This window comes from Clytia hemisphaerica, unplaced genomic scaffold (genome assembly GCF_902728285.1).
Source record: "Clytia hemisphaerica strain Z4C2 unplaced genomic scaffold, Clytia hemisphaerica genome assembly, whole genome shotgun sequence".
NCBI lineage: Eukaryota > Metazoa > Cnidaria > Hydrozoa > Leptothecata > Clytiidae > Clytia > Clytia hemisphaerica.
In genome coordinates, this window is record NW_027104192.1 from 769,477 (window position 1) to 796,895 (window position 27,419).

General features: G+C 38.4%; 2 protein-coding genes across 2 annotated transcripts; one reads left to right on the top strand and one right to left on the bottom strand.

The window, feature by feature from the left end:
* Nucleotides 1-312: 312 nt before the first annotated feature.
* On the bottom strand, nt 313-5,322 carry LOC136815099 (uncharacterized). The gene is made up of 4 exons (XM_067071539.1): nt 5,240-5,322; nt 4,099-4,247; nt 798-3,853; nt 313-321 (listed from the first exon to the last, which is right to left on the bottom strand). Exons 1-4 carry the CDS (start codon nt 5,320-5,322, stop codon nt 313-315), a joined length of 3,297 nt encoding a protein of 1,098 aa, XP_066927640.1.
* Nucleotides 5,323-21,899: 16,577 nt separating this feature from the next.
* Nucleotides 21,900-23,207, top strand: LOC136815100 (uncharacterized). Its single transcript, XM_067071540.1, has one exon. It carries the CDS (start codon nt 21,900-21,902, stop codon nt 23,205-23,207), a length of 1,308 nt encoding a protein of 435 aa, XP_066927641.1.
* The last annotated feature ends 4,212 nt before the right edge of the window (nt 23,208-27,419 follow it).

A 27,419-nucleotide genomic window follows, 5' to 3' on the forward strand; every position in this document is an offset into this window, starting at 1 on the left:
TAAATGTTTACTGGCATAAAAGAAGCGCTATTAATGTGTATTTCAACAGCCAACATGCATGATTTGGCTGTAAAAGGTATAAAATATCGTGAAATATTGTCTCCCAATAGTGCCATCCGTGAAATTAAAAAAACAAATTCTTTCTATAAGGGTTGGAAAATTCACAATCGTGAGGTACCTAGTACCCACATGCTTTATCATCAATTTGAACAAGTATAAGTTGCAAGTAGAAGCTGTTCGGTATAAAGTTTTAATTGGTAATAGAACTCCTACTTTTACTAAATCTGGTTTCAAAATGAAATATAGTGCTGTTTATAGCACCTGGTTGAAAATAAAGTAAAAAGTACATAAATGGATAAAAAATAGATAAGGGAAAATACTGATTAAAATGCTTAACACGGTTTAAAAAATGAGGAATAAACCAACTTCACTTTAAAGGGATAAGACAGACTCTTTAAACAAGGCTCAAGGCTTAGGTATTTTGTAGATCTGACAAAAAACAAAGTTTAACACACTCAAAGTAGGTCCAAACCCTTCAAGACCCTTATTAACAAACTAAACAAAACTTTTAGACAAATTTCTTTTGGTTCTTCTTGAAACAGCAATCAAGAGCTTAACGATCTTTTACAGTTGTGACATTCAAACATTTCGTCATTGACATTAATATTATCAATATTTTTAAGGCACTCATAATGATATCTTTCATTACAAAAAAAACATTTTATCATTTTATCAGTTGCTAGGGATTGACAATCACAAAAGACAGGGATTTTCTCTTTCGATTCTGCCTTAAATACAGAGTCTACATCATCAATATTATTTATAGGAAACCTCTGTAAGTCATATGAATCAAGACAAGATTCCATATGTTCTCTGAATTTATTTTGGATGTAACACTCGTTGTCTGGTAGTACCCCATTAGCAATATCAACTGCATAAGCTATGCAAAAATAACCACAGTCATTAGTTCCGTGTTGCTTCAAAACTTTAGGAAAATAAACATTGAGATAGCCATCTTCAACAAAAAACTTGTAAATTTGACACAACTGCTTTTGTAATTTTATATCAGCTTTTGAGTAGATGCTATCATAAACATAGACCTTCCCATTTCGACCAGTCGACAACACCCAATGGTTATTTCTGACATGGTGAATTTGAACACTTTCATCATAAATGTTGACTGGCATCAGGTTGTTCTTATCATTTTTAGAAATTTTAGCAGCTTTAATAGGATCTTGAAGACCCTTAAGGGCTGGGTAACTTCTTTCTAACAATGTCATTACCTCTTTCAAGAAGTTATCATTTAGCCAATTAGTTTGACTCGAGGTGTAATTGAATTTATTCAAAATTGAAACAGCTTTAACTTTTGCTTTCTTATTTGAAGAGCTTGCTGGGTTTTGCTTCTTCGCAGGTTTAGTCAAGTCAATGGATTCAGTGGAGGACTTGTTGCCTGTGCTTGTTCCAATGCAAGCTTCGTCGGCCCTCTTACGTTTTTTTATTTTCAATTTTTCATTCTGGGGAGTTTTGTCCTTTTCATCTTTTATTTTAGGAATTTTTTCAGGCCTATCAAGATATGCAACAACAGAAGCTTGTCTTTTCTTAGTTGAACACTTAGATACAGAATTCTCTTTCACTTCATTATCCATTTTAGAAACATCTGCAAATAGAGGGGTTGTTAGTCCAACTCGTCTACTGTAGCGGAAAGGGCGATCAAAGCATGAATAATTCAACCAAGCTGTTTCTTCAGAGTTTTTGAATTTGACAAGATACAGGAATTCATGACTTTTCAGGTCTACTTTTCTTTCAACTATGCTTTCCACTTCTTGAAATTCTAGCGGAAGCAATGATTTGGAAACTTTTTTGACGATTTTTTTATTTTTTTCATCATTTAAGTCATTTCTACGATCAGTCAGATTTTTTTTAAAATGGGGCAAAATCGTAAAGTATGTTTTAGAATCATCTTCTGGCTTCATAGCAATCTCTTCAAGGATGCGAGATGCTTTTAATTCTTTTGTCATTGTAAGAGATTCAGGAAAAACAAAGATAAAAGTGCCCATTCCTGTTTCCTTTAAAGGAATAAGTCTGCATCGAACAGATTCATCTTCACTGGAAGCACTAGGAATGGAAGATCCATTTCGAGTGATGGATGCTACTTTGCAAACAACTATTTCATCTGCCAAATTAGCAAGCACAAAACGAAAGGCTATAATATTGTGTGTTTTATCGATAGTACCTCTGCCCGGAAGAAAATTGCTAGCAATATGACGACGAGATCGATCACGTGACACATGCTCACGAGGTGTTAGAATCTTCAGAGCAGCTCTTAAATGAATTTTTTCTATTTTACCTCCCTGCTTTCGGGTTAAGTACCACTTGGCAGAATCGGGCTGCTTACTGGTACTAGAATATTCAGAGCCTGGAGTTTTATCAAGAAGGTGAGTTTCAGTATCATTTGCCTGCTCTTTCTTTTGCTGTTCCTCTTCTAGAGTGTCGAGGAGTACAGAACCATTCTCGTCTTTTTGGGCAACAAAGAATTCTGATATTTTCTTTTCCTTTTCAGTTGTTTTGTCAGACAGATATTCTGATGGTTTTATTTCTTTCAAAACCCTAACACTGTAATGATCACTAACAAAACCCTCAAATTGATTTTCCTTTGGAACTTTTTCATCACAATAAAGGAAAGAAAACTTTTTACACTTTTCATTTGATTCTAGAAAGGCAATTCCTTTTGAACACAATTGCCTGTACATTTCAATCCCTGCTTTTTCGCCCTCTTTGTGCGCTGAGATTAAGGAATCTCGAAATTCGTCAAACGTGGCAGGATATTTGTAAGACCCCAAGACAACTTTTGACAATTTTTCTTGGAGTCTCCTACGATTAGTTGTATTTTGTTTTGAAGCTCCCGCAGCCTTTAACCTATCTTCTGTAATATGATTGCTTTGTACTTTTGAAAGCTTATCAACAAGATCTGATAACACAGGCTGGGCATCCAAGGATTGAAGTGCATTGGTTTTACCCTGTATATCACTAATCAGGCGTTCAGTTGTTTTTGTGCCAGATTTGAATGGAGACAAAACTGATGGACCTAGGTCCTTGAAATGAGCAAACATAGTAAGCATGTAGTATGTTGCTGCAGCAAAAAGAATTTCTGCGGTTTGATTACAACCATAAGTCAGAAACATCCCCCGTTTACTTGGATCAATTGCAGCAGAGCGCACTGCGTGCACCCTTTTGCCCTTCACTTGTAGAATCTTTTTCCATATTCGAAGGACTGTAATACCCTTACTTATACTGAATTGCATCTCAATGGGATTTGAGCTAGGCTCTAAGTAAGGTTGGAATAATGCAGCTACAGAACGTATATACAATTCAGTTCCTTTTGAACCAGGTACATGTTCATGTAGTTGATCAGCAACAGATAGTTTGAAAATTTTTAGTGCAGCATCGACATTTTGGTCAAAGTAAGCAGAAAACAAAAGATCATTATTGGAAAATCCTAATTTATGACCAGATCCGTCACAAATTTCTTTCAACTCTTTTAAATGGTCAATAGAAGCTCTACCTGAAGAATTGGTAGATGGAAAGAAATCTAAGTCCAATGTTGGATATTTCAAACATTTTAAAAAGAGTCTAAGACAATGATCGTAATCCAAAAACGAAATCGAAGGTAAAGGACCAAAATAGGGTGCAGCAAATCTAGTTGCCCCAATGCCAAGAGTCAAATACTTTATCTTTAAGTCCAACAACTTTGAGTTAGGAGACATAAGAGCAACTGATGCTGCAAGTTGAAAACCTGCAGAGTCAGTTGCATGACCAATCAATTGGACAGGACGATCTTTAAGATTTCCTGTGTCTTCGTCAAAAAAACAATTTGACCTAACAATGTCCCATAATTTTAACAAATGTTTTCCTTGATAACCTTTATTAGGAGTAGGCCAAGAGGTTTGCTGTAAACCCCAGATAAGGCAGATAGATTATGTACGGCACAATCTTTTGCCAAACGATTAGAGGCTATTGCATTTTGAACATAAGCCTCTAAAGCTGAAAATTCATCTTGAAAAGATTCATTTGAAACAATGTTTTCAAGAAGAACTTTACTTTCACTCCATTTGGTATAATCAGGGTCAAAACCTTCCCCTACAAGTTCAATTTTGTTGTCCTTATTCAAGACTGGTGTAATGAATCTCAGAATACGAGCTTCATCTGTTGAGTCAATCACTGGACCTCCTTCATAAAGTAGTTCAGCACTATCGAAAAAATCATTAAAGCCAATTTTCAAAGCATTTTCTTTAACATGCCCCTTTGCACATGTTTTCCCAGGAAGTCCAAAAATGCTTTGAAAAAGGCTATACTGATTTTGGCCGACATGGTTTATCAAATTTGAGCCAAGATCTTTCACTATGTCAGAAAATTTGTGATTATTTTTGGATTTTAACTTCCCAATCAAATTTTTGCAAACATGATACTGAATTGAAAATTTTGCATCATGTTGTTGAAAAAGACTAACCATATCTACAGCTAATTTGGTTATATCATTATCGTCACAGGCCTGAAACAAAATATCCTCCCATGACTTTTTTCAAAATTTGTTCTTTTGTTCATGGCTTTAATTGTTTCTTTCAATTCTTTATTTTCTGCTTTAACATCAGTTAAGTGTTCCTTCATTTCAGTTTTGGTTGCATAACCTGTTCGAAATCCTGGTCTACCAATTCTTGTCTCTGAAACCAAGAGGGCTGCCCCTTCGTTTTTTGTCTTCAACTGACCCAGGTACTGTTTATGGGATGCACAATTTCTGCAAGTGTAAGGATGCTCCCCAAAAGGATCTGAAAATTGGAGACAGGGGGGATTAAGACTTTTTAAAGATCCATCTGTCTCAATTGGGGTTGTTGTTTTCCCAGGTATAAAAACAAGTCTTGAGGATTCACTTGATTCGTCACATAGCTTTCTCCATTCATCATGGTGTTTCAGCTTCCAATTCTTGAAAACTGGACAGTTTTCATGTCCTTTTAAGTTCACACAATTTTTCCAGAACTTTTTCTCACCAAACAGTGTTAGAGTACTTTTTGTGTGAATTGTATTGTTATCCCTGTATTTGTCAACAATATCTTTGTCCCAAATATGAAAGCAGGGTTGTTTAGAAATCTTCCCATTTAATGTTTCTTTGTAAAACTTTTTCAAAGTTGGGTCATCTTTCATAGAACTTATTTCGAGACTGGAAGTTTCATTTTGTTTAACTAACCAGTTTAAAGCAGTTTTATGATGGTTTGTAATACTATGCTCATAAATCTGACGAAAGCCAGAAAGTTTACCCATACCTTTCATTGTGACTCGTTTCCCAGAAATTTTCAAAATCTCATAATAAATTTCACAAATCTCACATTTAAAATTAAGGTTTAAAGTTTTGGACTTTGGATCATTTAAATGAGTAAATTGAGGAAATCTATCACCTTCTGTTAAATATTCAAGCGTTGAGGCAGCAACATTTCCAACTGGCACAGGGACAAAAGAAGAACACAAAAATGCTTTTAGTTTTGGAAGAAAGATGTTGGATGATGTCTCTGTTGCCCTTCGGATGCATTCTTTCATTTCTCTACTTTGGTTATGAATAACTTTGAAGGTTTCTACCAATAGAGTCTCAAGCGAATCATGCTTAGTAGGTAAGTTAACAGTTGTAACAGTTTTGTAATTTTGAAAATGGCGTGAAAAAATCAAGTTTTCATAAAAAGGCAACTCTTTATTTTCCTGACGAAACGGGAAAGATTTTGCAGTGTAAGAAATAACCTCCTTTGATGCATCACAAATATTTTCAGTTGCTGTAAAATAGCCAAACAAATTTTTAGAATTTGCTTTAACTCTTTGCCTTGTTTTCGGAGGAATACACCGATTAGTGGGAGAACTAGTTCTGTACTTGTCCACAGAAATGGTTTCAAAATCGCCCTCTATATCAGAAATGTCATTTTCGTTTACACCTGTGCTTTTTTCAATAATACTTTTGTCATTTTTTTGACTTGATTGTTCTTGGTTAATAAAATCAGTACTAGACAACATAACTGACTGATGGCCTATTGCACTATTTTTAGTATTGTCAGCATTAAATGACTCCAAAGATTTGGAGTGTGTAATAACTGACACACGATGTAGATCAAAAGTAGCAACACTCGGGTTGTCATCATTCAAATTTTGTTTCTCATATGAAGTTTTTAAATTGGTAGATTCCTTGTTCATTAGGCCGATGACAGCTGCCTTGTCTTTAAAGTCAAACTGGTCTAAAACAAGGCAGCGTTTACCCCTACATTTTTTCTTGACAAATCTGGGATTGCAGTTCAGGGCTTTCAATAAATCCTTTAGAGCGTCAAAGAAAAGGGATTTATCAACAAAATCTAACCTGGCATAGTCCTTATAAGAATCTATTAAATCATCTACACGAATCTTGCAACAAGACAACTTTTAAACCAATCGCCTAAATTTTCAAACGTTGAATTCATTGCCTCAAATATAGCCTGGGAATCCAAGCGTTAAACTTTTTTCACAGTCTAGTTTATGATATTTTTGCTGCTGGTTTAACGCTTGGTGCAGGTAACTCGCCTGCAGGGAGATTTTTCCCTGCAATGCAGGTTCGGCCTGATTGGCCAGCTTTCGGCGTATTACTTAGCAGTACTTTTGCGCGCATTTTGATTATTTCGATGCGCGCGCATAATTTATGGAAAAAGCTGACTCTGCAGAAAAAAGGAAAACAAATGAAAATGAAAACATCAATTCATTTCAAAACAAAATGGCTGTTGGCTGGAAGTCTAAATACATGTGGCTGATGTTTTTATTTGGTTTTTAGTAGCTTTGAAAGTCTTTATAGATTGTGGAGGAGTTTTATGGTAAGTTGATTATGTGTGTTTGCCTGGGTTTCCAAAGTTCAGAAACTCTGGTCAACAAGGGTTCACACACAGACTGTTTATAACATTCTGTGTCAGACACTAATCTACCTGCACCAAGCTCTATAATTTTAGAACTTTGCGAGGTGAGGTATTTTTTGTTTTTCTAAAATTATGAGCTTGGATTCCCAGGCTACCTAAAATATAGATAAGTGAGTGGGTTAGTGAAAATTCTATTAAAATGAATTCTAGCAGTGGTGGATGTGAGGGGCTTAAAAAATTGTTGGTTTGCCGTCACCTGACCCTAGATTTCTGAAGTGGGTCGGTCGGCCGGATTTTTTTATATTTTGGCCATCACATAGAACTTTTACCACACAGAGTTGAGTACAAAAGGCACATGGCCGCATAATGCTACCACGGAACCAATTGTATTCAACTCTGTGTGAAGTAGTATGGGATCTAAAATTATGAAGTAGTTCAGACCAGTGCGATTTGTGTTGGTTCTATTTTAGATGGGCGATCACATAGAACTTTTACCACACAGAGTTGAGTACAAAAGGCACATGGCCGCATAATGCTACCACGGAACCAATTGTATTCAACTCTGTGTGAAGTAGTATGGGATCTAAAATTATAAAGTAGTTCAGACCAGTGCGATTTGTGTTGGTTCTATTTTAGATGGGCGATCACATAGAACTTTTACCACACAGAGTTGAGTACAAAAGGCACATGGCCGCATAATGCTACCACGGAACCAATTGTATTCAACTCTGTGTAAAGTAGCATGGGATCTAAAATTATGAAGTAGTCCAGACCAGTGCAATCTGTCTTGGTTATATTTTTGATGTGCAATCACATAGAACTTTTACCACACAGAGTTGAGTACAAAAGTCACATGGCCGCATAATGCTACCACGGAACCAATTGTATTCAACTCTGTGTGAAGTAGTATGGGATCTAAAATTATGAAGTAGTTCAGACCAGTGCAATCTGCCTTTGTTCTATTTTAGATGGGCGATCACATAGAACTTTTACCACACAGAGTTGAGTACAAAAGGCACATGGCCGCATAATGCTACCACGGAACCAATTGTATTCAACTCTGCGTGAAGTAGTATGGGATCTAAAATTATGAAGTAGTTCAGACAGTGCAATCTGCCTTGGTTCTATTTTAGATGGGCGATCACATAGAACTTTTACCACACAGAGTTGAGTACAAAAGGCACATGGCCGCATAATGCTACCACGGAACCAATTGTATTCAACTCTGTGTGAAGTAGTATGGGATCTAAAATTATGAAGTAGTTCAGACCAGTGCGATTTGTGTTGGTTCTATTTTAGCTTGGCGATCACATAGAACTTTTATCACACAGAGTTGAGTACAAAAGGCACATGGCCGCATAATGCTACCACGGAACCAATTGTATTCAACTCTGTGTGAAGTAGTATGGGATCTAAAATTATGAAGTAGTTCAGACCAGTGCAATCTGCCTTGGTTCTATTTTAGATGGGCGATCACATAGAACTTTTACCAAACAGAGTTGAGTACAAAAGGCACATGGCCGCATAATGCTACCACGGAACCAATTGTATTCAACTCTGTGTGAAGTAGTATGGGATCTAAAATTATGAAGTAGTTCAGACTAGTGGGATTTGTGTTGGTTCTATTTTAGATGGGCGATCACATAGAACTTTTACCACACAGAGTTGAGTACAAAAGGCACATGGCCGCATAATGCTATCACGGAACCAATTGTATTAAACTCTGTGTGAAGTAGCATGGGATCTAAAATTATGAAGTAGTACAGACCAGTACAATCTGTCTTGGTTATATTTTTGATGGGCAATCACATAGAACTTTTAACTAAGCTCGAAGGCCAAAATCATTTAGACAGAAAATATGAATTTAGCGAGGACAAAAAACTTGTACAGTATAAAATGAAAATATCAGCCGCTCAATATTAAAGGAACACAAAGAAATGGATAATATAGGATAATATCAATATTTTTATAATGAGGTTTAGTGTTAATTGAAGAGGTGCTAGTGATAAATTTAATGTATGTAAATCTGAATGAAATTAGAATGATTCATTTTATCATATTATCAATAACTATAACCTTTTCCTATTTACAACATAATAAAAATGATGGAAAATAAAGTGTTCTTTATATAAAATAAAGAGTCTGTCGGTCTAAAAAGTGAGTCGGTCGGTGGGTCTAAAAAGTGAGTCGGTCGGTGGGTCTAAAAAGTGAATGGGTCGGTCGGTCTAAAACGTGAGTCGGTCAGTCGGTCTAAAAAATTGAGTCGGTTGGTCGGTCTAAAACGTGAGTCAGTCGGTCGGTCGGTCTAAAACGTGAGTCGGCCGGTCGGTCTAAAAAAGTGAGTCGGTTGGTCGGTCTAAAAAGTGAGTCGGTTGGTCGGTCTAAAAAGTGAGTCGGTCGGTCGGTCTAAAAAGTGAGTCGGTCGATCGGTCTAAAAAGTGAGTCGGTCTAAAAAGTGAGTCGGTCTAAAAAGTGAGTCGGTCGATCGGTCTAAAAAGTGAGTCGGTCGATCGGTCTAAAAAATGAGTCGGTCGATCGTTCTAAAAAGTGAGTCAGTCGGTCGGTCTACAAAAGTGAGGCGGTCGGTCGGTCTACAAAGTGAGGCGGTCGGTTGGTCTACAAAGTGATGCGGTCGGTCGGTATACAAAGTGAGGCGGTCGGTCGGTCTACAAAGTGAGTCGGCCGGTCGGTCGTGGAAACGAACATATTTGTGATTGCCGCCCTACAAAGACTACCAAATTACTTGGATGTATTACCATGCAGCAAAAATATGCCACTCTCAATTTTCAAGAGGGCTAAAGTAAATGTTTCCATTGGTCGGTCTTTGGTCTGTGTTTATTTTGTTAAGACGGTTGGTTGCGATAAGCCCCATAATAATTTCTGAAGAACAACTGTACAAATCCATAACAAAATGTTCTCTATTTATAAGAAACAGGATACCATAACCATTAAACCATTCCCTATCCATGTACAAACGATGGCACCAGTGACCAGAGCAGAGAGACCAGATCAATCAATCAATATTAAGAAACCAAAGAAAGAAAAAGCAAAATAGCTGTTGAGCTTCTTGCTATTCAATGTTTTATTTACTTTTACGAAAATTACCAGTAAAGTAGAATTTCGAAAACGGAGATACGCTCCCGAACCGGGCGACGTTTCCCGATCGGCAAGGAACCGTACGCATGTTTTCCGATGACGTGTCTCAAAAGAAACGTACTCCGTCTCAAAAAAAGAATACTCTACTGTTTTCCCGCTCGGAGCTCGATTTAAAAAGAGACTTGGAAAAAAATCCATAATGGCTTCCCCACGGCTCATAGAGAATTAGACTTTTAGTATATACTTACTAGCCGTCACCCGGCGTCGCACCCGCCGAGTAGAGTGTTGTTGAACACATCAAAAGACCTTTAGATGGTGGGGAGGGTATATAATGAGCTAGAATTCTAAGTCGAAAAAACAAAATATTACCACTTATCAATGATTGAAGCTCGAAAAATCGCATATTTCATGTATGGTGACATCATTTTGGGCCCTCAGTGACGTCAACGAAAGGGTAATAAACTTTTCACTTCACTGAAAGTATTTTTTCATTGACCTAAAAGATTCTCTTGAGTCTTGATGATTATCGATCCAATGAGGGGTCAATCATTGCTTAAATCCTTCTCAAACTCCAGATATCCGATTTTCAGGTTTTATTATTACCTATTGTTTAAATAAATATATATATCTTTAAAGAATTGTTCTTACATATATATGTACTGTACATATACGTTAACTATTGTCAATTGACCCCCGGTGCATGTCGACCGGGCGGAAGGCGGATGGGACGAGAAACAAACCGTTAGCAGTCGAGTACTATTGCAAATTAGGAGAAATGCGGGTATTTCGCTTAAATAGGATGAATTATCCTAAATAAGATAAAATCGATAGCTTAGTTAGGAGAAATAGAAGAAAAAGTTGATTTTCTGAACAACTTCAGAGATCCGCGTCTTTTTAACTCTCTAAATCAATTATACTCATAAAGAAGATCATGTTAGGCCAAATGTTTGTAATGCAACCTTGGTATTGTTGAGTATGTTTCCATACAAATTATAAAATTAGAAAAACCAAAAAATTTATTTCACAGTTTTCATTGAGTCTCACTTGTTTTCCTTTGTTCTTTTGTTTCATTCAGTCCCTTGTGACACATCAGTTTCTCAATTCTCATGTGGAATGTCTTTTGTTTTAAAGTTCATTTTTGTCAACAATGTGTCACTCTAGGATAATTACTTTTAATTATTTATTCATTTAATTGCTTTTTTCACTTAGTTAATTTAATGACATAATATGGATAGGGACTTATTTTTTATATAAATACAGGCACACATTTCAGTTCACTTCAATTCTGACTTGACAGTCATAGAGTCAAGATGTCAAGGAAATCAGATTTTCACAAATTTTAATAATAATTCATTTTGATTTTCACTTGTGCACTGGGTACTCGCAGTATTTATTCACTGGCTACCTGGTAGGTTTTTGTTTTTGCATTTTTGTTTCTTTGCTTTTTTCATGTGTCAGCCATTTTGTTTTTCTGTGCCTTAGCTTTAAGACTTTGTATATTTTCAGTACATTGAAACTTATTCACTCATATAGACTTATACTTTTTCAATTCATATATACACACTATACTTTCAAACATCTAGACTTATACTTTTAAAGACATTTTGGACTTAGAAAATCTTTCAAATATTTTGGACTTTTTTATTTTGAAACTTATTTGACCAATTGTAATTTACCTTTTTAGTTTGAACAATATCAACGTTCCGAACACTGTCAGTCTCAAATCCCTTTGCACTACATTCAAACAGTGGTGACACTTCAACTCAATTCAATTGTCAATGTCAAGACGAGGCATCACAAGGATCGACTACAGCCAACTCAATTCAACTGGCCGAATCATTCCCCTCAGAAGCATTGACGAAGAACTCACCTCTCATTTTCATAATTTATCTATTCGCGAATCAATTCACCCTGATTCCGACGTAACTCATACCGACTCCGACGCAACTCACACCGACTCCGTCGCAACTCACACCGACTCCGTCGCAACTCACACCGACTCCGTCGCAACTCACACCGACTCCGTCGCAACTCACACCGACTCCGTCGCAACTCATACTGACTCCGACACAACTCAAACTGTTCAACTAGACTCCATAATGGCAGAGCCAAGTGATGAAGCCATCGATCTAATGATTTTGGCACAAGATGCTATTGACATGATAGAAGAAATCCCAATCAATGATCTCAGTCCTGAAGATTCAAATGTTATCATCACAAAGCTCGAACAAATCAGAAGCTCAATTCGCAAAAAGGAGGTCATAATCAAACGTCGAAAAGAGGAACTCGAGGAAGATGTGAGGATTTCTGTTAATCAAGCAATTATGTCAATTAAAGAATTCATAACAGGCATTTACGACCGAAAATCAAAAGCCAACCTGAGTCAGACCAAAATCAAAGATAACGAAGCAGCCCAAATAGAACGTAAGATCAACTTTCGTCTTGATTGCATCAATAGAGACATTGAAAAGCTAGAGATAACTTTTGATTGTGCAATGGACAAAGCAGAATCCTCTGAACTTTTACTCTTACGGAAAAATCTTTCTTCGAACGTTCATCAACGATTTGATAAAATCACAGAAAATTATACTGAATGCCTTGACTCACCTATCAAAAGTGCCGAAACACTTATCATGATCCGCAAAACTGGGCAAAGATATGTCGACCTAGATGAGAAGAAACAGGCTTACGTCCTCAATCTTACCAAGGAAATTAGTAAGCAAGAACTTGACAAACATTCTGAGTTTAACAAATCTAAACTCAATATCAAATTAGAGAAGTTCTCTGGTTATGACTCCAATACTGATTTTTATACGTTTCGAACCAACTTCGAAAAAATGTACTTGTCTTCAACTCCGAAGGAACTTTTACCAGATCTTCTACGAAACAATTATCTGACAGATGCAGCACTAACAATGGTGAAGACCATCAACAACATAGACAAAATTTGGGAACGACTCAAAAAATCCTTCGGTGACTCAAAAGTGATGTTATTCAGAAGACTTCATCAACTCAAAAGCATCGACTTCAGCAAACGAGATCCTGAGAAGCTCATATCCGGCATAAGCACTCTAATCAATATCATGCAGGATGTGTCGTCCCTTGCAGAAAAACACAACATTGAAGAATATCTGTACTATGGTAGCAGCATTTCAGATATTCATGAAGTCATCGGTGAAAGACGATCAACTCAATTTTTGGTAGATTTTGGTGAAGAGGATCTCAGCCCAAAGGAAACTTGGCAAAAGATGATTGAATTCTTAATCAAGGAGAGACGAGTCAATGAACAAAAAAGTCTCTTAAATTTCAAGAAAGAGACAATCAAGAAGAAGGATGACAAGAATGCTGGTGCCAGACGTAATGGTTCGTGTCACTGGAATCAAGACGGTGATGACGTACACTGCAGCATTTGCAATTCACCAGAAGGAAGAGCAGACCACATTGCAACCAAAAGCCGAAATGGAAAGAAAATCATGCAGTACTACACATGTAAATCATTCGTATTCAAATCACCTGGAGATCGATACACCATCTTGAAGAAGAAGGGATTTTGCGCTCAATGCTTATTTCCCGGAGCAGATGCATCTTCGGGAAAACATGTCGATGGAAAGTGCCAACACGACTTTGTCTGTGCTCATCCATCCCATCAAAACGACACCATCAAGAAGCATGTGCTAGTTTGTGAGGAGCACAAGACTCAACCATCAAATCAACAACTTCTCGATACCTTTGTCAAGCGTTTCATCAAAAGTCCAGCTTTACCTCAATTCTCAAGGGAGATCAAACTCTACAAAGCCAGCAACGAGATATGCGATGATCGTGGTGTGTCTCCTTCAACAAATATCCATCAATGGCAACAACTTGTTAATTTTCTACGACAATGGTTGCAGCGATTTCGTTGTCAGCAAGAAAGCAATAGAGCTACTCGGCAGCAAAGCAAAGAAGATATCATCCGAACCGGTCATACTTGGTGGCGTTGGTGAGTGTCAAACCAAATCGTTGAATGGAATCTTCAGTGTCACTATCCCACTTCACGATGATCAAGAAGTCACGTTCTCCGGTGTTTGTCTCGATCGTATCACATCTACATTCCCAACATATCCATTAGACGTCGTTGAACAAGACATCATTGACTATCACATCTCATCAGGAGGAACCAGTCCAATTCCAAAGCTTCCAAACAACATTGGTGGTGAAGTGCATATGATGATTGGAGTCAAATACCTTCGTCATCACCCAAAAATGGTCATCCAACTCCCATCAGGTCTTGCATTGTACGAATCGAAATTCAACAATTCAACTGGGGGAAGAGGAGTGGTCGGTGGACCACATCACAGCTTCACCAAAATTCATCAGCAATTCAACACATTGACATCCTCCACATTCTTTTCAAATCAATTCAACATGATTAGAAGCCAATCAGCTGTCCCTCTGCTAGGATTCAGCCAATGCAATTCAACAGATCTCGTGCAACAAAATTTCCACGATGAATCACCTACCCACATTTCAACAACAATGAAGATTTTTGAAGAAGTAGAAGCAACAGGTAGTGAGATATCATATCGCTGCCCAGATTGTCGCAACTGCAAAGCATGCAAGCAACCATCAAATGATGTCATCAGCTGCAAAGAGGAAATCGAGCAGAGCATCATCAATTCATCCATCACCGTTGATTTGGAGAGCAAGACTGCAACAGCACTCCTTCCTTTCATAGCAGATCCAGAAGCACGCTTGGTCAACAACAAGGACAAGGCAATGAAAACATATCAGCAACAAGTTCGAAAACTCAATCATCCCAACAATCAAAAGGACAAGCAAGATGTTCTCGAGTCAGAAGCAAAGCTGCAGCAACTTGGATATGTTGAATATGTATGCAACCTCCCAAAAGAAGACCAGGACCAACTGCAAACTTGTAAGATGCATTATTATATTCCATGGAGAGCCGTTTGGAAATCTAACTCCTTTAGTACGCCTTGTAGAATTGTGTTCGATGCGTCCCAACCTACAGCTTCAGGTTTCAGCCTAAATGACGTATTGGCAAAAGGCAGAAATAACCTGAATCATCTTCAAGGATTCAAGAAATATTAATCAGATGGTCTGTCCAACCAACAGCTATCCATACAGACATAAAGAAGATGTACAATACGATAAAGCTACACAAGAGTCATTGGTGTTATCAGAGATATCTTTGGCAAAACAGCTTGGATCCATCAAAATCACCAGAACAGAAGGTTATCAAGACTCTGATATACGGAGTCAAATCGTCCAGCAACCAAGCCGAATTCGCTTTGCGCAAAATTGCTCAGTTATCAAAGGAGGAATACCCCAAAGTCAACAACATTGTGCAAAAGGATATTTATGTTGATGATTGTGTAACTGGCGAGAAAGACCTTGAAACAGCTCATCGTCGTGCAGATGAGCTCGAACTTGTATTGAATCGTGGTGGATTCCAATTGAAAGGCATAGCATTTTCAAGAGAAGACCCACCAAGCATCCTCAGTGATGATGGAGAAACAATCCATGTTGGTGGTATGAGATGGCTTGTCAAATCAGATGAGCTAGCTCTCAATGTTGGGGAACTCAATTTCAACAAGAAGATTCGTGGGAGGAAACCTGAACAATCAATAAAAGGTATACCTTCAAATTTAACAAGAAGACTGTGCATCCAAAGTTGCTGAATTGTTTGATTTGACTGGTAAAGTTTCACCCTTAATAGCTTCAATGAAAATTGATCTTCAGGATCTAGTACAGCGACAACTCAATTGGGACGATATCATCCCCGATAACCTCCGGTCCATCTGGGAATCAAATTTCGACATGATGAAGGAAATAGGAGATCTACGATTTAATCGAGCCATAGTCCCAGAAGATGCAATCGACTTAAAGATGGACACTCTGGACTATGGAGATGCCAGTCACTCAATGGTTTGCGTTTCAATCTATGGAAGATTTCTACGGCAAAATGGAGAGTACTCGTGTCAACTGATCTTTTCAAGAACAAGAACTGTGCCAAAAGGAACATCTCAACCACGAGGAGAATTGTATGCTGCTGTGATAAACACCCATACAGGAGAGATCGTCAAACGCTCATTAACCACGTGGCACCAATCTTCAATTAAGTTGACAGACAGTCAGATTGTTTTACATTGGATAAGTAACGAGAACAAACCACTCAAGCAGTATGTTCGAACCAGAGTCATCGAAATCAAGCGATCCACTTCAAATCAAGATTGGTTCTACGTCAACACTAACAACATGATTGCAGATATTGGCACTCGAAAGGGAGCAACCTTGAAAGATGTTTCCAGGACCTCAACTTGGATAAATGGCTTTGATTGGATGCATTTAGATCATTCACAATTTCCTATCAAGAGTGCAGAAAATTTGAAGCTAAGTGATTCAGAGATCTCTGAGGTGAATAAAGAAGTTCAAATCTTCCACATTAACAACAAAGAATTCAAGAAGAGATCAACACACTCAAATTATCTCATCGACCCAAACCACAGAAGGTTTTCGACAGTCATCCGAATTCTTGCTTACGTTATCAAATTCTGCAACATCACAAGAAAGAAGTCTTCATCCAAATCAACTCAGCTAACAAACGATGAAATCCATTTGGCTGAGCTCTATTTCTTCAAAAAGGCGACAGAAGAAATTCTTCATCTCGTCGAACCACGAAAATATGAACCAATTTCAACACTTAAAGATGGGATACTAACATACAATGGACGCATCCTTTCAGATACAAAGACAACAATCGTCGGACATAAAATTCTTATAAAAAAGAAAGAGTTGGAAAACATTATCAATAAAAGTTTGACTTATAAAAATAATTTGTTAGTGTCGAAATTTCTTCGCTTTGCGAAAACGGAACGGTCGTTCCGCAACCCCTTTTATGTTGCCGCCTTTTAATTGCTTCGAGCGTGTCTGTTTGGTCATCCAACTTGATGACGACTTAAAAATTAAGAGCAAAGGAGCTTATTTTTAACTGAAGTTGGTCAATTTTTTCCTCCAGAGAGAGGCTGAATGCCATAAACATTCTCCGTTTGGGTACTTGCATCCATTAAACGGATCGTCTTGTTAAAAAGATGTGAATATTGAAAATTCTATGCAAATTTGACTTGTCACTCATTATAAAGTGCTCTATACCTACGGTAGAGCGTTATATCATTCAATAATAGAGACGATTTTTTATTTTTCCGATTTTGTGCTGTTCTAAGCAGTCTTCAGTCAAATTTTTTTTTTCGAATATTGAAAATTCAATATTTTACTCAAAAGCAATTTCATTTTTTCAGTTGCGTAGATACATCAAATAATTCTAACTTCCTCCAAAGTTACTGAAAAAAAATTAAGTTCTCAAAATTTATCGGAACCTTGCATTTTCCGGAAATTAAGGAGCAAATTTTTTGAAAGTTGAAAAATACAAATAATAGTTTGTAAATATTGTTTAGTACATAGTAAATAATGTTGATATATGAATTTTTATACACTGTTAATATATGAATTGTTAAATAAAAGTATTTGTTATAATAAACCTGTTAATAAAGCTGATAAATGAAACCATTTTTTGCGGTCATTATTAGAAACTTGTTATCCTCGTTATGCCCAAAAAACTCTTGCCTAAGGTCCCAGGTCCCAGCTCTTCCATCTTTATAGGATTTTATGTCATGTATATATCTTTCTCTTGTTCTTTAGATTAACATTCATAGTTACTATAAATAAACATATGAATAAGACATTCTTCATGTTAATCTTATTCTAATGGATGAATTGCAATGTCCAATCCCTGGTTGTAACTACAAGACACCAGCGGGATCATCAGAGAATGTCGCATGCACCCTTCTTTCTGCACACAGCACGATTCATATGGGTGGTCGCACACCTGTCACCCCTGGACCAAAGTTGGATCGGCCCAAAGTGGATAGCGGCCTCAACCAGGAGGATTGGAACTTATTTATTCACCGCTGGGATGCATTTGTGAATGGATCGGGTCTTGACCCAAATGATTGCTCGACTCAACTGTTCCAATGTGCCAGCCAAGCACTTGGAGATAGTCTTCTTCGCTCGAATCCGGGAATTATGAATCGTCCCACTAATGAACTTTTGGCGCTAATGAGATCACTTGCCGTTGTTGCTGTTGCCACTTGTGTCACCAGGACCGAGCTGATGAACATGACTCAACAGCGTGATGAACAATTTCGTGTATTTGCCTCTCGTGTCAGAGGAAAGGCAGTGACTTGTAATTATAAGACGACATGTACCTGCAATAACACTGTTGATTTCACGGATTCAATTATTAGAGATATTTTGATAGCGGGTATTGTAGATTCTGATATTCGTCGAGAGATACTAGGTGTGAAAGACATACTAGATACACCTATCAATGACATTATCGCACTTGTTGAAAGCAAGGAGATGGCACGCGATGCGCTTCCCCTGCCAGTTGGGAGTGTATCATCCTCTTCCTATCGTCGCAACAGGTCGAAACAAGTCGAAACACGTCAGACCGACATTCCTGTTCCTTGCCCTGGATGCCAGAAGCCATTCCTGCGTTTCAGTGAAGGTCGAAATGGTCGCAATAAGAAACCTCATAAGCTCTGCATCGAATGTTACCGTATCCAACGTCGCCAAGATAAAACCAATTCCAATCCGCCGACCAAGCCAGACGCATCAAATACTGCCGGTGTTGGTACCATGTTTACTCAAGTATCAGGAATCACCACTGCAGGATCAGATCCCACTTCTGTTGCCGACCAAAATGCAATTGCTTCACCTCACAGTATATTTACCAAGGGCCAGTGGCGGAAGTCGAAGTTCAAAAATCACCCTAGGGTAGAACTCTTATTATCTGTTCTGTCATCTGATTATAAACAGTTCAGTAAAAGATGCCCTAACGTCGCTCCTACCAAAATCACAGCACTGGCCGATACCGGTGCTCAGTCTTGTCTTTGGTCGCTGAAAGAATTCGAGTCACTTGGCTTCACGAAAAATGATTTGATTCCCGTTAACATCAACCTCATGGCTGCAAACAAGTCACCCATAACCGTTGAAGGAGCTGCTTGCGTTCGATTAGAGGGTGTCGCATCAGACGGCTCCAAGCAGTCCTGCTCCACTATGGTTTATATCAGTCGGCAGGCACAGGGATTCTACCTTTCGCTGGAGAACATGATGGAACTGGGTATAGTCCCGAGAGACTTTCCTTCCATTAAACCGTTGTCATCGATCGATCAAGTTGGTCACACCACGAGCACCGTTGATATCGATTCCATCAAGGAAAAGAGTTGCTTCTGTCGTACTCGCACACCCGTTCCAGAAATGCCCAAAGAGTTACCGTTCGATTGCGTGCCTGAAAACAATGACAAGATGAAAAAGTGGATTCTAGAACATTTCGCTTCTTCCACTTTTAACACCTGTCCTCATCAGACCCTCGAGAAAATAGAGGGGCCACCTGTTGAAATCCACTTGAAGGAGAACGCAATTCCCAAAGCCGTTCACACTCCTGCCAGCATCCCAATCCATTGGCAAGACCAAGTGCACAAGGACCTTTTGAGAGACGAGGCACTTGGCGTTATTGAAAAAGTGCCATATGGTGAACCAGTGTCATGGTGCCAGCGCATGGTCGTCACACGAAAACATGACGGCTCCCCCAGGAGGACTGTTGATTTATCTCCTCTGAACAAACATTGCCAACGAGAAACTTTCCCCACTGCATCTCCATTCCAGGCTGCTAGACGTGTACCACCCAACACCTGGAAGACCGTAAACGACGCATGGAACGGCTTCCATAGCGTCCCTCTTCGCGAGTCAGACAAGCATCTAACCACGTTCATTACACCCTACGGTCGTTGGAGGTATCGTGCTACACCCCAAGGGTTCTCCGGGTCCGGCGACGGGTACAACCGCCGATTTGATCAGATATTATCGGACTTTGAAAGGAAGGAGCGTGTCACTGACGACGTTCTTCATTATGACGCTTCTCTCAGGGAACATTGGTGGAGAGCCTTAGAAATGCTTACCACGCCTGGTAGAGCAGGAATTACGATGAACCCAGACAAGTTTCAATTTGCCCAACGTACTGTGGACTTTGCAGGTTTCCGAATTACAGATACGTCCATTGAACCACTCCCGAAATACACTGATGCAATACGTAATTTTCCGACACCGAAATCAATCACCGACATCCGCAGCTGGTTCGGTCTTGTAAACCAAGTGTCAAATTACGCCCAACTACGTGATTATATGGAACCCTTCAGACCTTTCCTCAGTCCACGTGTACAATTTCAGTGGTCTCCCGAGCTCGATCTTGCTTTCCGGCAATCCAAGGAGTCGATCATGTAAGCCATAAACGAAGGTGTTACCATTTTCGACCCAACCCGCAAGACCTGTATCCGTCCTGACTGGTCCCGTAAAGGTATCGGCTATTTCCTCTATCAGCAACATTGTGAATGTCCAACCGATACACCAGATTGCTGCAAACTAGGATGGCGGATTGTACTTGCAGGATCTCGTTTCTTGTCAACAACACAACAACGCTACGCACCTGTCGAAGGTGAGGCATTAGCTGTCGCTTGGTCGCTCGAACAGTCCAAGTATTTCACACAGGGCTGCCCCTCGCTTATCGTTGTAACCGACCATGAGCCTTTGGTGAAGATCCTCGGAGATCGAACGCTCGACGAGATTACGAACGATAGAATTTTTCGGCTGAAACAGCGAACACTGCCATGGTCCTTCAAGATTTATCATCTACCAGGGAAAACGAACCTTGCATCCGACGCCACGTCACGCTATCCATCGGCTGTCATTGGATTATTGACTTTTGCTGACCAGGTAGAAGATGCCATTAATGCGGCCATTCGTGCTGATACCAACGCTACCTTCAACATGAGCTGGGACCAGATCATTGTTGAGACAGCTAAAGATCCATCGCTTTCCCTCCTCCTGAAGCACACACAGTCTTCGAGGAAATCCAACCTGACGAAATTGCCACAATATCCGAGTACTGGCGATATCGCGAGTCTCTCTACATATTGGATGATGTATTGCTTTATCAAGATCGGGTTGTTGTTCCACCATCTCTTCGCGAAACCGTCCTTTCGATACTTCACTCAGCACACCAAGGAGTATCTGCCATGTCATCCAGAGCTCAATCCATTGTCTTCTGGCCCGGTATGTCAAGAGATATCAGTGCAACACGTGCCAACTGTACCCAATGCAACCGAAATGCTCCATCCCAAGCGGCCATGCCTGCAGCCCCACCATCGACACCGTCCACTCCATTCGAGATGATATTCGCTGACTTCTTCTCTTATGCTGGTTCCCACTATTTACTCGCCGGAGATCGACTATCTGGATGGGTTGAAGTTTATCGTTCGCTACACGGTAGCAATAAATCTGGTGCCAAGGGACTCATCACAGCGTTACGCTCTCTTTTCGCCACATTCGGTGTACCTGAGGAGCTGTCGAGTGATGGCGGCCCAGAATTCTCCGCACATGAAACTGAATTGTTCTTGAAGAAATGGGGAGTGAGTCACCGTATTTCATCGGCTTACTTTCCCCAGTCCAACGGTCGCGCAGAGGTAGCGGTTAAGAAGTGCAAACGTCTTCTCACGGAGAATATCGACCCGAACGGTTCTCTTGACAACGATCGTTTCCTACGTGCTCTCCTTCAGATGAGGAACACACCCGACACCGACTGCAAGATCAGCCCCGCTGAAATTATCTTTGACCATTTTTAGTACGCCTTGTAGAATTGTGTTCGATGCGTCCCAACCTACAGCTTCAGGTTTCAGCCTAAATGACGTATTGGCAAAAGGCAGAAATAACCTGAATCATCTTCAAGAAATATTAATCAGATGGTCTGTCCAACCAACAGCTATCCATACAGACATAAAGAAGATGTACAATACGATAAAGCTACACAAGAGTCATTGGTGTTATCAGAGATATCTTTGGCAAAACAGCTTGGATCCATCAAAATCACCAGAACAGAAGGTTATCAAGACTCTGATATACGGAGTCAAATCGTCCAGCAACCAAGCCGAATTCGCTTTGCGCAAAATTGCTCAGTTATCAAAGGAGGAATACCCCAAAGTCAACAACATTGTGCAAAAGGATATTTATGTTGATGATTGTGTAACTGGCGAGAAAGACCTTGAAACAGCTCATCGTCGTGCAGATGAGCTCGAACTTGTATTGAATCGTGGTGGATTCCAATTGAAAGGCATAGCATTTTCAAGAGAAGACCCACCAAGCACCCTCAGTGATGATGGAGAAACAATCCATGTTGGTGGTATGAGATGGCTTGTCAAATCAGATGAGCTAGCTCTCAATGTTGGGGAACTCAATTTCAACAAGAAGATTCGTGGGAGGAAACCTGAACAATCAATAAAAGGTATACCTTCAAATTTAACAAGAAGACAATGTGCATCCAAAGTTGCTGAATTGTTTGATTTGACTGGTAAAGTTTCACCCTTAATAGCTTCAATGAAAATTGATCTTCAGGATCTAGTACAGCGACAACTCAATTGGGACGATATCATCCCCGATAACCTCCGGTCCATCTGGGAATCAAATTTCGACATGATGAAGGAAATAGGAGATCTACGATTTAATCGAGCCATAGTCCCAGAAGATGCAATCGACTTAAAGATGGACACTCTGGACTTTGGAGATGCCAGTCACTCAATGGTTTGCGTTTCAATCTATGGAAGATTTCTACGGCGAAATGGAGAGTACTCGTGTCAACTGATCTTTTCAAGAACAAGAACTGTGCCAAAAGGAACATCTCAACCACGAGGAGAATTGTATGCTGCTGTGATAAACACCCATACAGGAGAGATCGTCAAACGCTCATTAACCACGTGGCACCAATCTTCAATTAAGTTGACAGACAGTCAGATTGTTTTACATTGGATAAGTAACGAGAACAAACCACTCAAGCAGTATGTTCGAACCAGAGTCATCGAAATCAAGCGATCCACTTCAAATCAAGATTGGTTCTACGTCAACACTAACAACATGATTGCAGATATTGGCACTCGAAAGGGAGCAACCTTGAAAGATGTTTCCAGGACCTCAACTTGGATAAATGGCTTTGATTGGATGCATTTAGATCATTCACAATTTCCTATCAATATCGCTTGCAAATTTTTTAAAACTTTCTTTTTTCAGTTTTTTTTAAAGCCTTTATATGTATATAGTTAACTTAACTTACACCCGACTTACACTAGTTTCTTCAAAGTTTCAGCCCAAATATAAACTGGAATAAAGAGGGCTTTATTAAAGAGAACGTTTTTAAAGTACATATTTATTAAACAGAGGGGTAAAAGGAAACAGCTAGGTAAAAATATCAACAAAACTAATTTTATAAGTTTCGAAGTTGCTCGAAATTAATTGATTGACAAGCTCTTGCAACATTTTCTACTCTCGAAAGAAGACATTACAGTGTCACAAAAAAGAGATCCCCCAAAGCCGTGATCTTGGTAAACCTTAGAGAGACTTTGGGAGGGTGACCCAGCCCTTAAGGCACGTGTCATACCCAGCGCCCATATTTTTGCCGAAGTACCCCCCCCCCCACCGGGAGTTCAATCATACTAAGAAAATAACAGCCGAAATACTGCTCAAGTCTGTATTCAGTTCATTTGCGAGACAAATTTTTTGCAGTGCTCGTATCTCATCTTGCTGAAACGTATCTTCGGCTTGTCTTTAAAAAAAATCTCTTTATACTCTTTACTCTATCTTCAAACGAGAACGATTGACTCATGACTATGCTTCTTGCCTTGGTGCTTCAACGATTTGTCTTTCTAAGGAAAAAGATAAGAGTGTATAGTTTGTTACGACACTTAATGTCGGACGGAAAAATACGTACAAATTGATAGATCGGCTCGTTTAAGAAAAACATCACAAGATGCATGATTTTAATCTCGCTTTTCATGTCAGATCGACGCATGATAGAATTGATATTTTATACTTTTCGGTTGTAGAAAGTCGATTAAGAAGACCTTTTAACCTTTTAGAGATGAAGTTAAGAATCATCACTTTTTGTAATACCCCCTCAAGAACAACAACAACCTCCTTTGACCTAAATAAAAGCTCGACACGGCAACTTAAAAGTCGAAGAGACGCTAACCGAAATATTCAAACTGGGAGATAATGAATCCTACAATGTAGTACTTCACCTTGATAACTTAACACGATATAAAACTTCTAACCATACCAATGTTTTTTTTTCTCAAACCAGTAATTTGTACTTACAAGCACTGTCTCAAATTTTTTAAATCTAAATATTGTATATCATGCTGAAAAAAGAGACAACAAATTAGTCCCCGATCGGCAGCCCTCTCTTATCCCCCCATATACATCATACCATGTTCTCGTTACGATCAAGAAAATCGCCTAAATTTGTTCATTGTAATATTTTTTAAATATAAAAAACATAAAATGAGTCACGCAAATTTTCATCCAATTACAAATCAGGCTGAAACTTTGATCACACCTAAAAAGAATCTGGAATCAAGCAAATGTAACACCCCTTCTCACAGATCTGGTAGAATTTTTCAGCCTGGGGTGGGAAGGGGGTAAAAATAACGGACAAAAACTTGATGGGGATGATACTAGTGGACCAAAATTATTTTCAAAATGTCTAGATGTATAGTTTCTTCTTCAAAATTATCAAGTTATCATCAAGCTAACTAAAATATGTCTCAAAAGTATGTGAACATCTTAGTTTTATGATTTATCAGCACCTATTCATGCTATATTAGAAAGTTATAATACACCGTTGGAAACATATTTTCAAAAAGACTAATCTAAAGAAAAATTTTTTTTGAAAAATTGTTTCCAACGGTGTATTATAAAAAAGAATAAAATCAAGATTCTTCGTTTAAATTATTCTACTTATTCTATTATTATTCTGAAATATCTTTCCAACGGTGTATAACTTTCTAGCATAGCATAGCATAAATGGGTCCCGAGAAAATGCTCAAAAGCTGAAGTATCCACATACTTTTGAGACAGACTTTTTTTCAATACACCACCTTTCTTGCTTGAGTCCTCATATGGACTTTTTTACAAAACCGTTCCGAACTTAGCAAAAAATCTGCTAACCAAAAAAAGAGTTGAATGATAGAGAACTTTGATTGACAGTTTGTTGTCTTTTGTTATCTTGAGAGTTTTGTTTGCTAATTCAATTAATTTCGATAAACAAAAAGAAATAGAGGAGAAAGAGAGATACACATCGAGTTTTTTGAAAAATACAAGTCGCCAAAATTCTGCAAAATACATAGCTATTCGGTAATTTTCTCGGAAGCGATATCAGAGCCCGATTCGCATCCCCTATATCAAAACTAATTTGGGGATGCATGCAGCCTATCAAATGGCGGGTGTACCGGTAACGGTCTGTGAAATATATTGATTATCGGGAAAATGATTCACATTCGTAAAAACAAAATGGCGATGGATTGACCCCACTGACCTATTATATTTATATAAAGGTCAGTGTTGACCCTCAGGAATGGAGAATCAAAGCTTGAATTATATCCTCATAATCCAACCTGAAGTCTTTTCAAAGACCTTCTTCCTTTACAGGATTAGCTGTGCAAACTATCTCAAGGTAAATTTTGACAGAATTTATAAAAATTTGTTTCTTATTGTTGTTCTACACTACAAGCCTCATATTTGGAAGGTAAAAAGTATTGGAGCCATAAACATCATATTGACATATTGACATCTTTGCATCATTTAAGAGTCATTTATCGCGAAATTTTAAATTTCGGATTTGATATGAGACCTCAAAAAACAATAAACCTAAAATAGTGTTTAGTTCTCATAAGGTCTGGACTTTGAAATATTCCTCTTTTCTTTTAAAATCAAGTCTGTGACAAGCTTAGTCTACATAATTTTTAGTTCCGTAGGCTTTGTTAAAAAATTCCGTTCAGATTGTCGAACTCCCAGCTACTTTAGGTTTAAGATCTATCGAGCTTATGGCTATTTTAGGTTTCAGAATTTTGTAATCCTAAAATAGTCTTTAGTTCTCATAAGGTCTGGACTTTGAAATATTCCTCTTTTCTTTTAAAATCAAGTCTGTGACAAGCTTAGTCTACATAATTTTTAGTTCCGTAGGCTTTGTTAAAAAATTCCGTTCAGATTGTCGAACTCCCAGCTACTTTAGGTTTAAGATCTATCGAGCTTATGGCTATTTTAGGTTTCAGAATTTTGTAATCCTAAAATAGTCTTTAGTTCTCATAAGGTCTGGACTTTGAAATATTCCTCTTTTCTTTTAAAATCAAGTCTGTGACAAGCTTAGTCTACATAATTTTTAGTTCCGTAGGCTTTGTTAAAAAATTCCGTTCAGATTGTCGAACTCCCAGCTACTTTAGGTTTAAGATCTATCGAGCTTATGGCTATTTTAGGTTTCAGAATTTTGTAATCCTAAAATAGTCTTTAGTTCTCATAAGGTCTGGACTTTGAAATATTCCTCTTTTCTTTTAAAATCAAGTCTGTGACAAGCTTAGTCTACATAATTTTTAGTTCCGTAGGATTTGTTAAAAAATTCCGTTCAGATTGTCGAACTCCCAGCTACTTTAGGTTTAAGATCTATCGAGCTTATGGCTATTTTAGGTTTCAGAATTTTGTAATCCTAAAATAGTCTTTAGTTCTCATAAGGTCTGGACTTATCATTTCTAAATGAATTGAAGAATCATGCATTAGTTAACTCCCAGTATAAGTGAACTCGAATAAATAGGTTTGTCATTTTGTAAAAATATTACTATGTTGATATAAAATTTTTGACCAAATACGGTTAAAAATATTTTTAAAAACGCACGGCATTGAAAATATAGAAAATTACAAATATTGTTCTTATAACAATGTGCCTGACATGACATGTGCCTTGACACAATCCAAGAATGTTGTACATCCGATGCGTCTTCGACCACTTAAAATATTGAAATGAAAATGTTTCTTCTAGGGGAGAACACATCCTCATATGTTTATGGGGACCTAATGACTACTACTGAGAATGGATAACTACCCATAGATAACTAATAACTACTTTCACTCGAAGCCAAGACTACTAAAATCTGTGACCACCAAATCTGTGACCACCTAACCCTAACCCTAACTGGCGTTCCAACCCTAAAATCTGAAAACAGTAGCAATAATTTCGGAATAGGGTTTGGGTAGCATCGGTCTCTATTTTTGACCTAAAAAGGCATTGAACGTCAAAAAAGCAATTTAAAATGATGGGACTAGGTGGAACTTATAGTAAAACTTCCGTAGATTACGATTCTATAAGTTTCAAGTTGTTAAACGGACTTAAACCTTTAAAAAATTTCAAGTCTTAAATTTTCATAGAAATAGATGCTACTTAGGGTTGGACAAAAATAGCTATATCCCGGGGATCTTTAGACAAAGGGT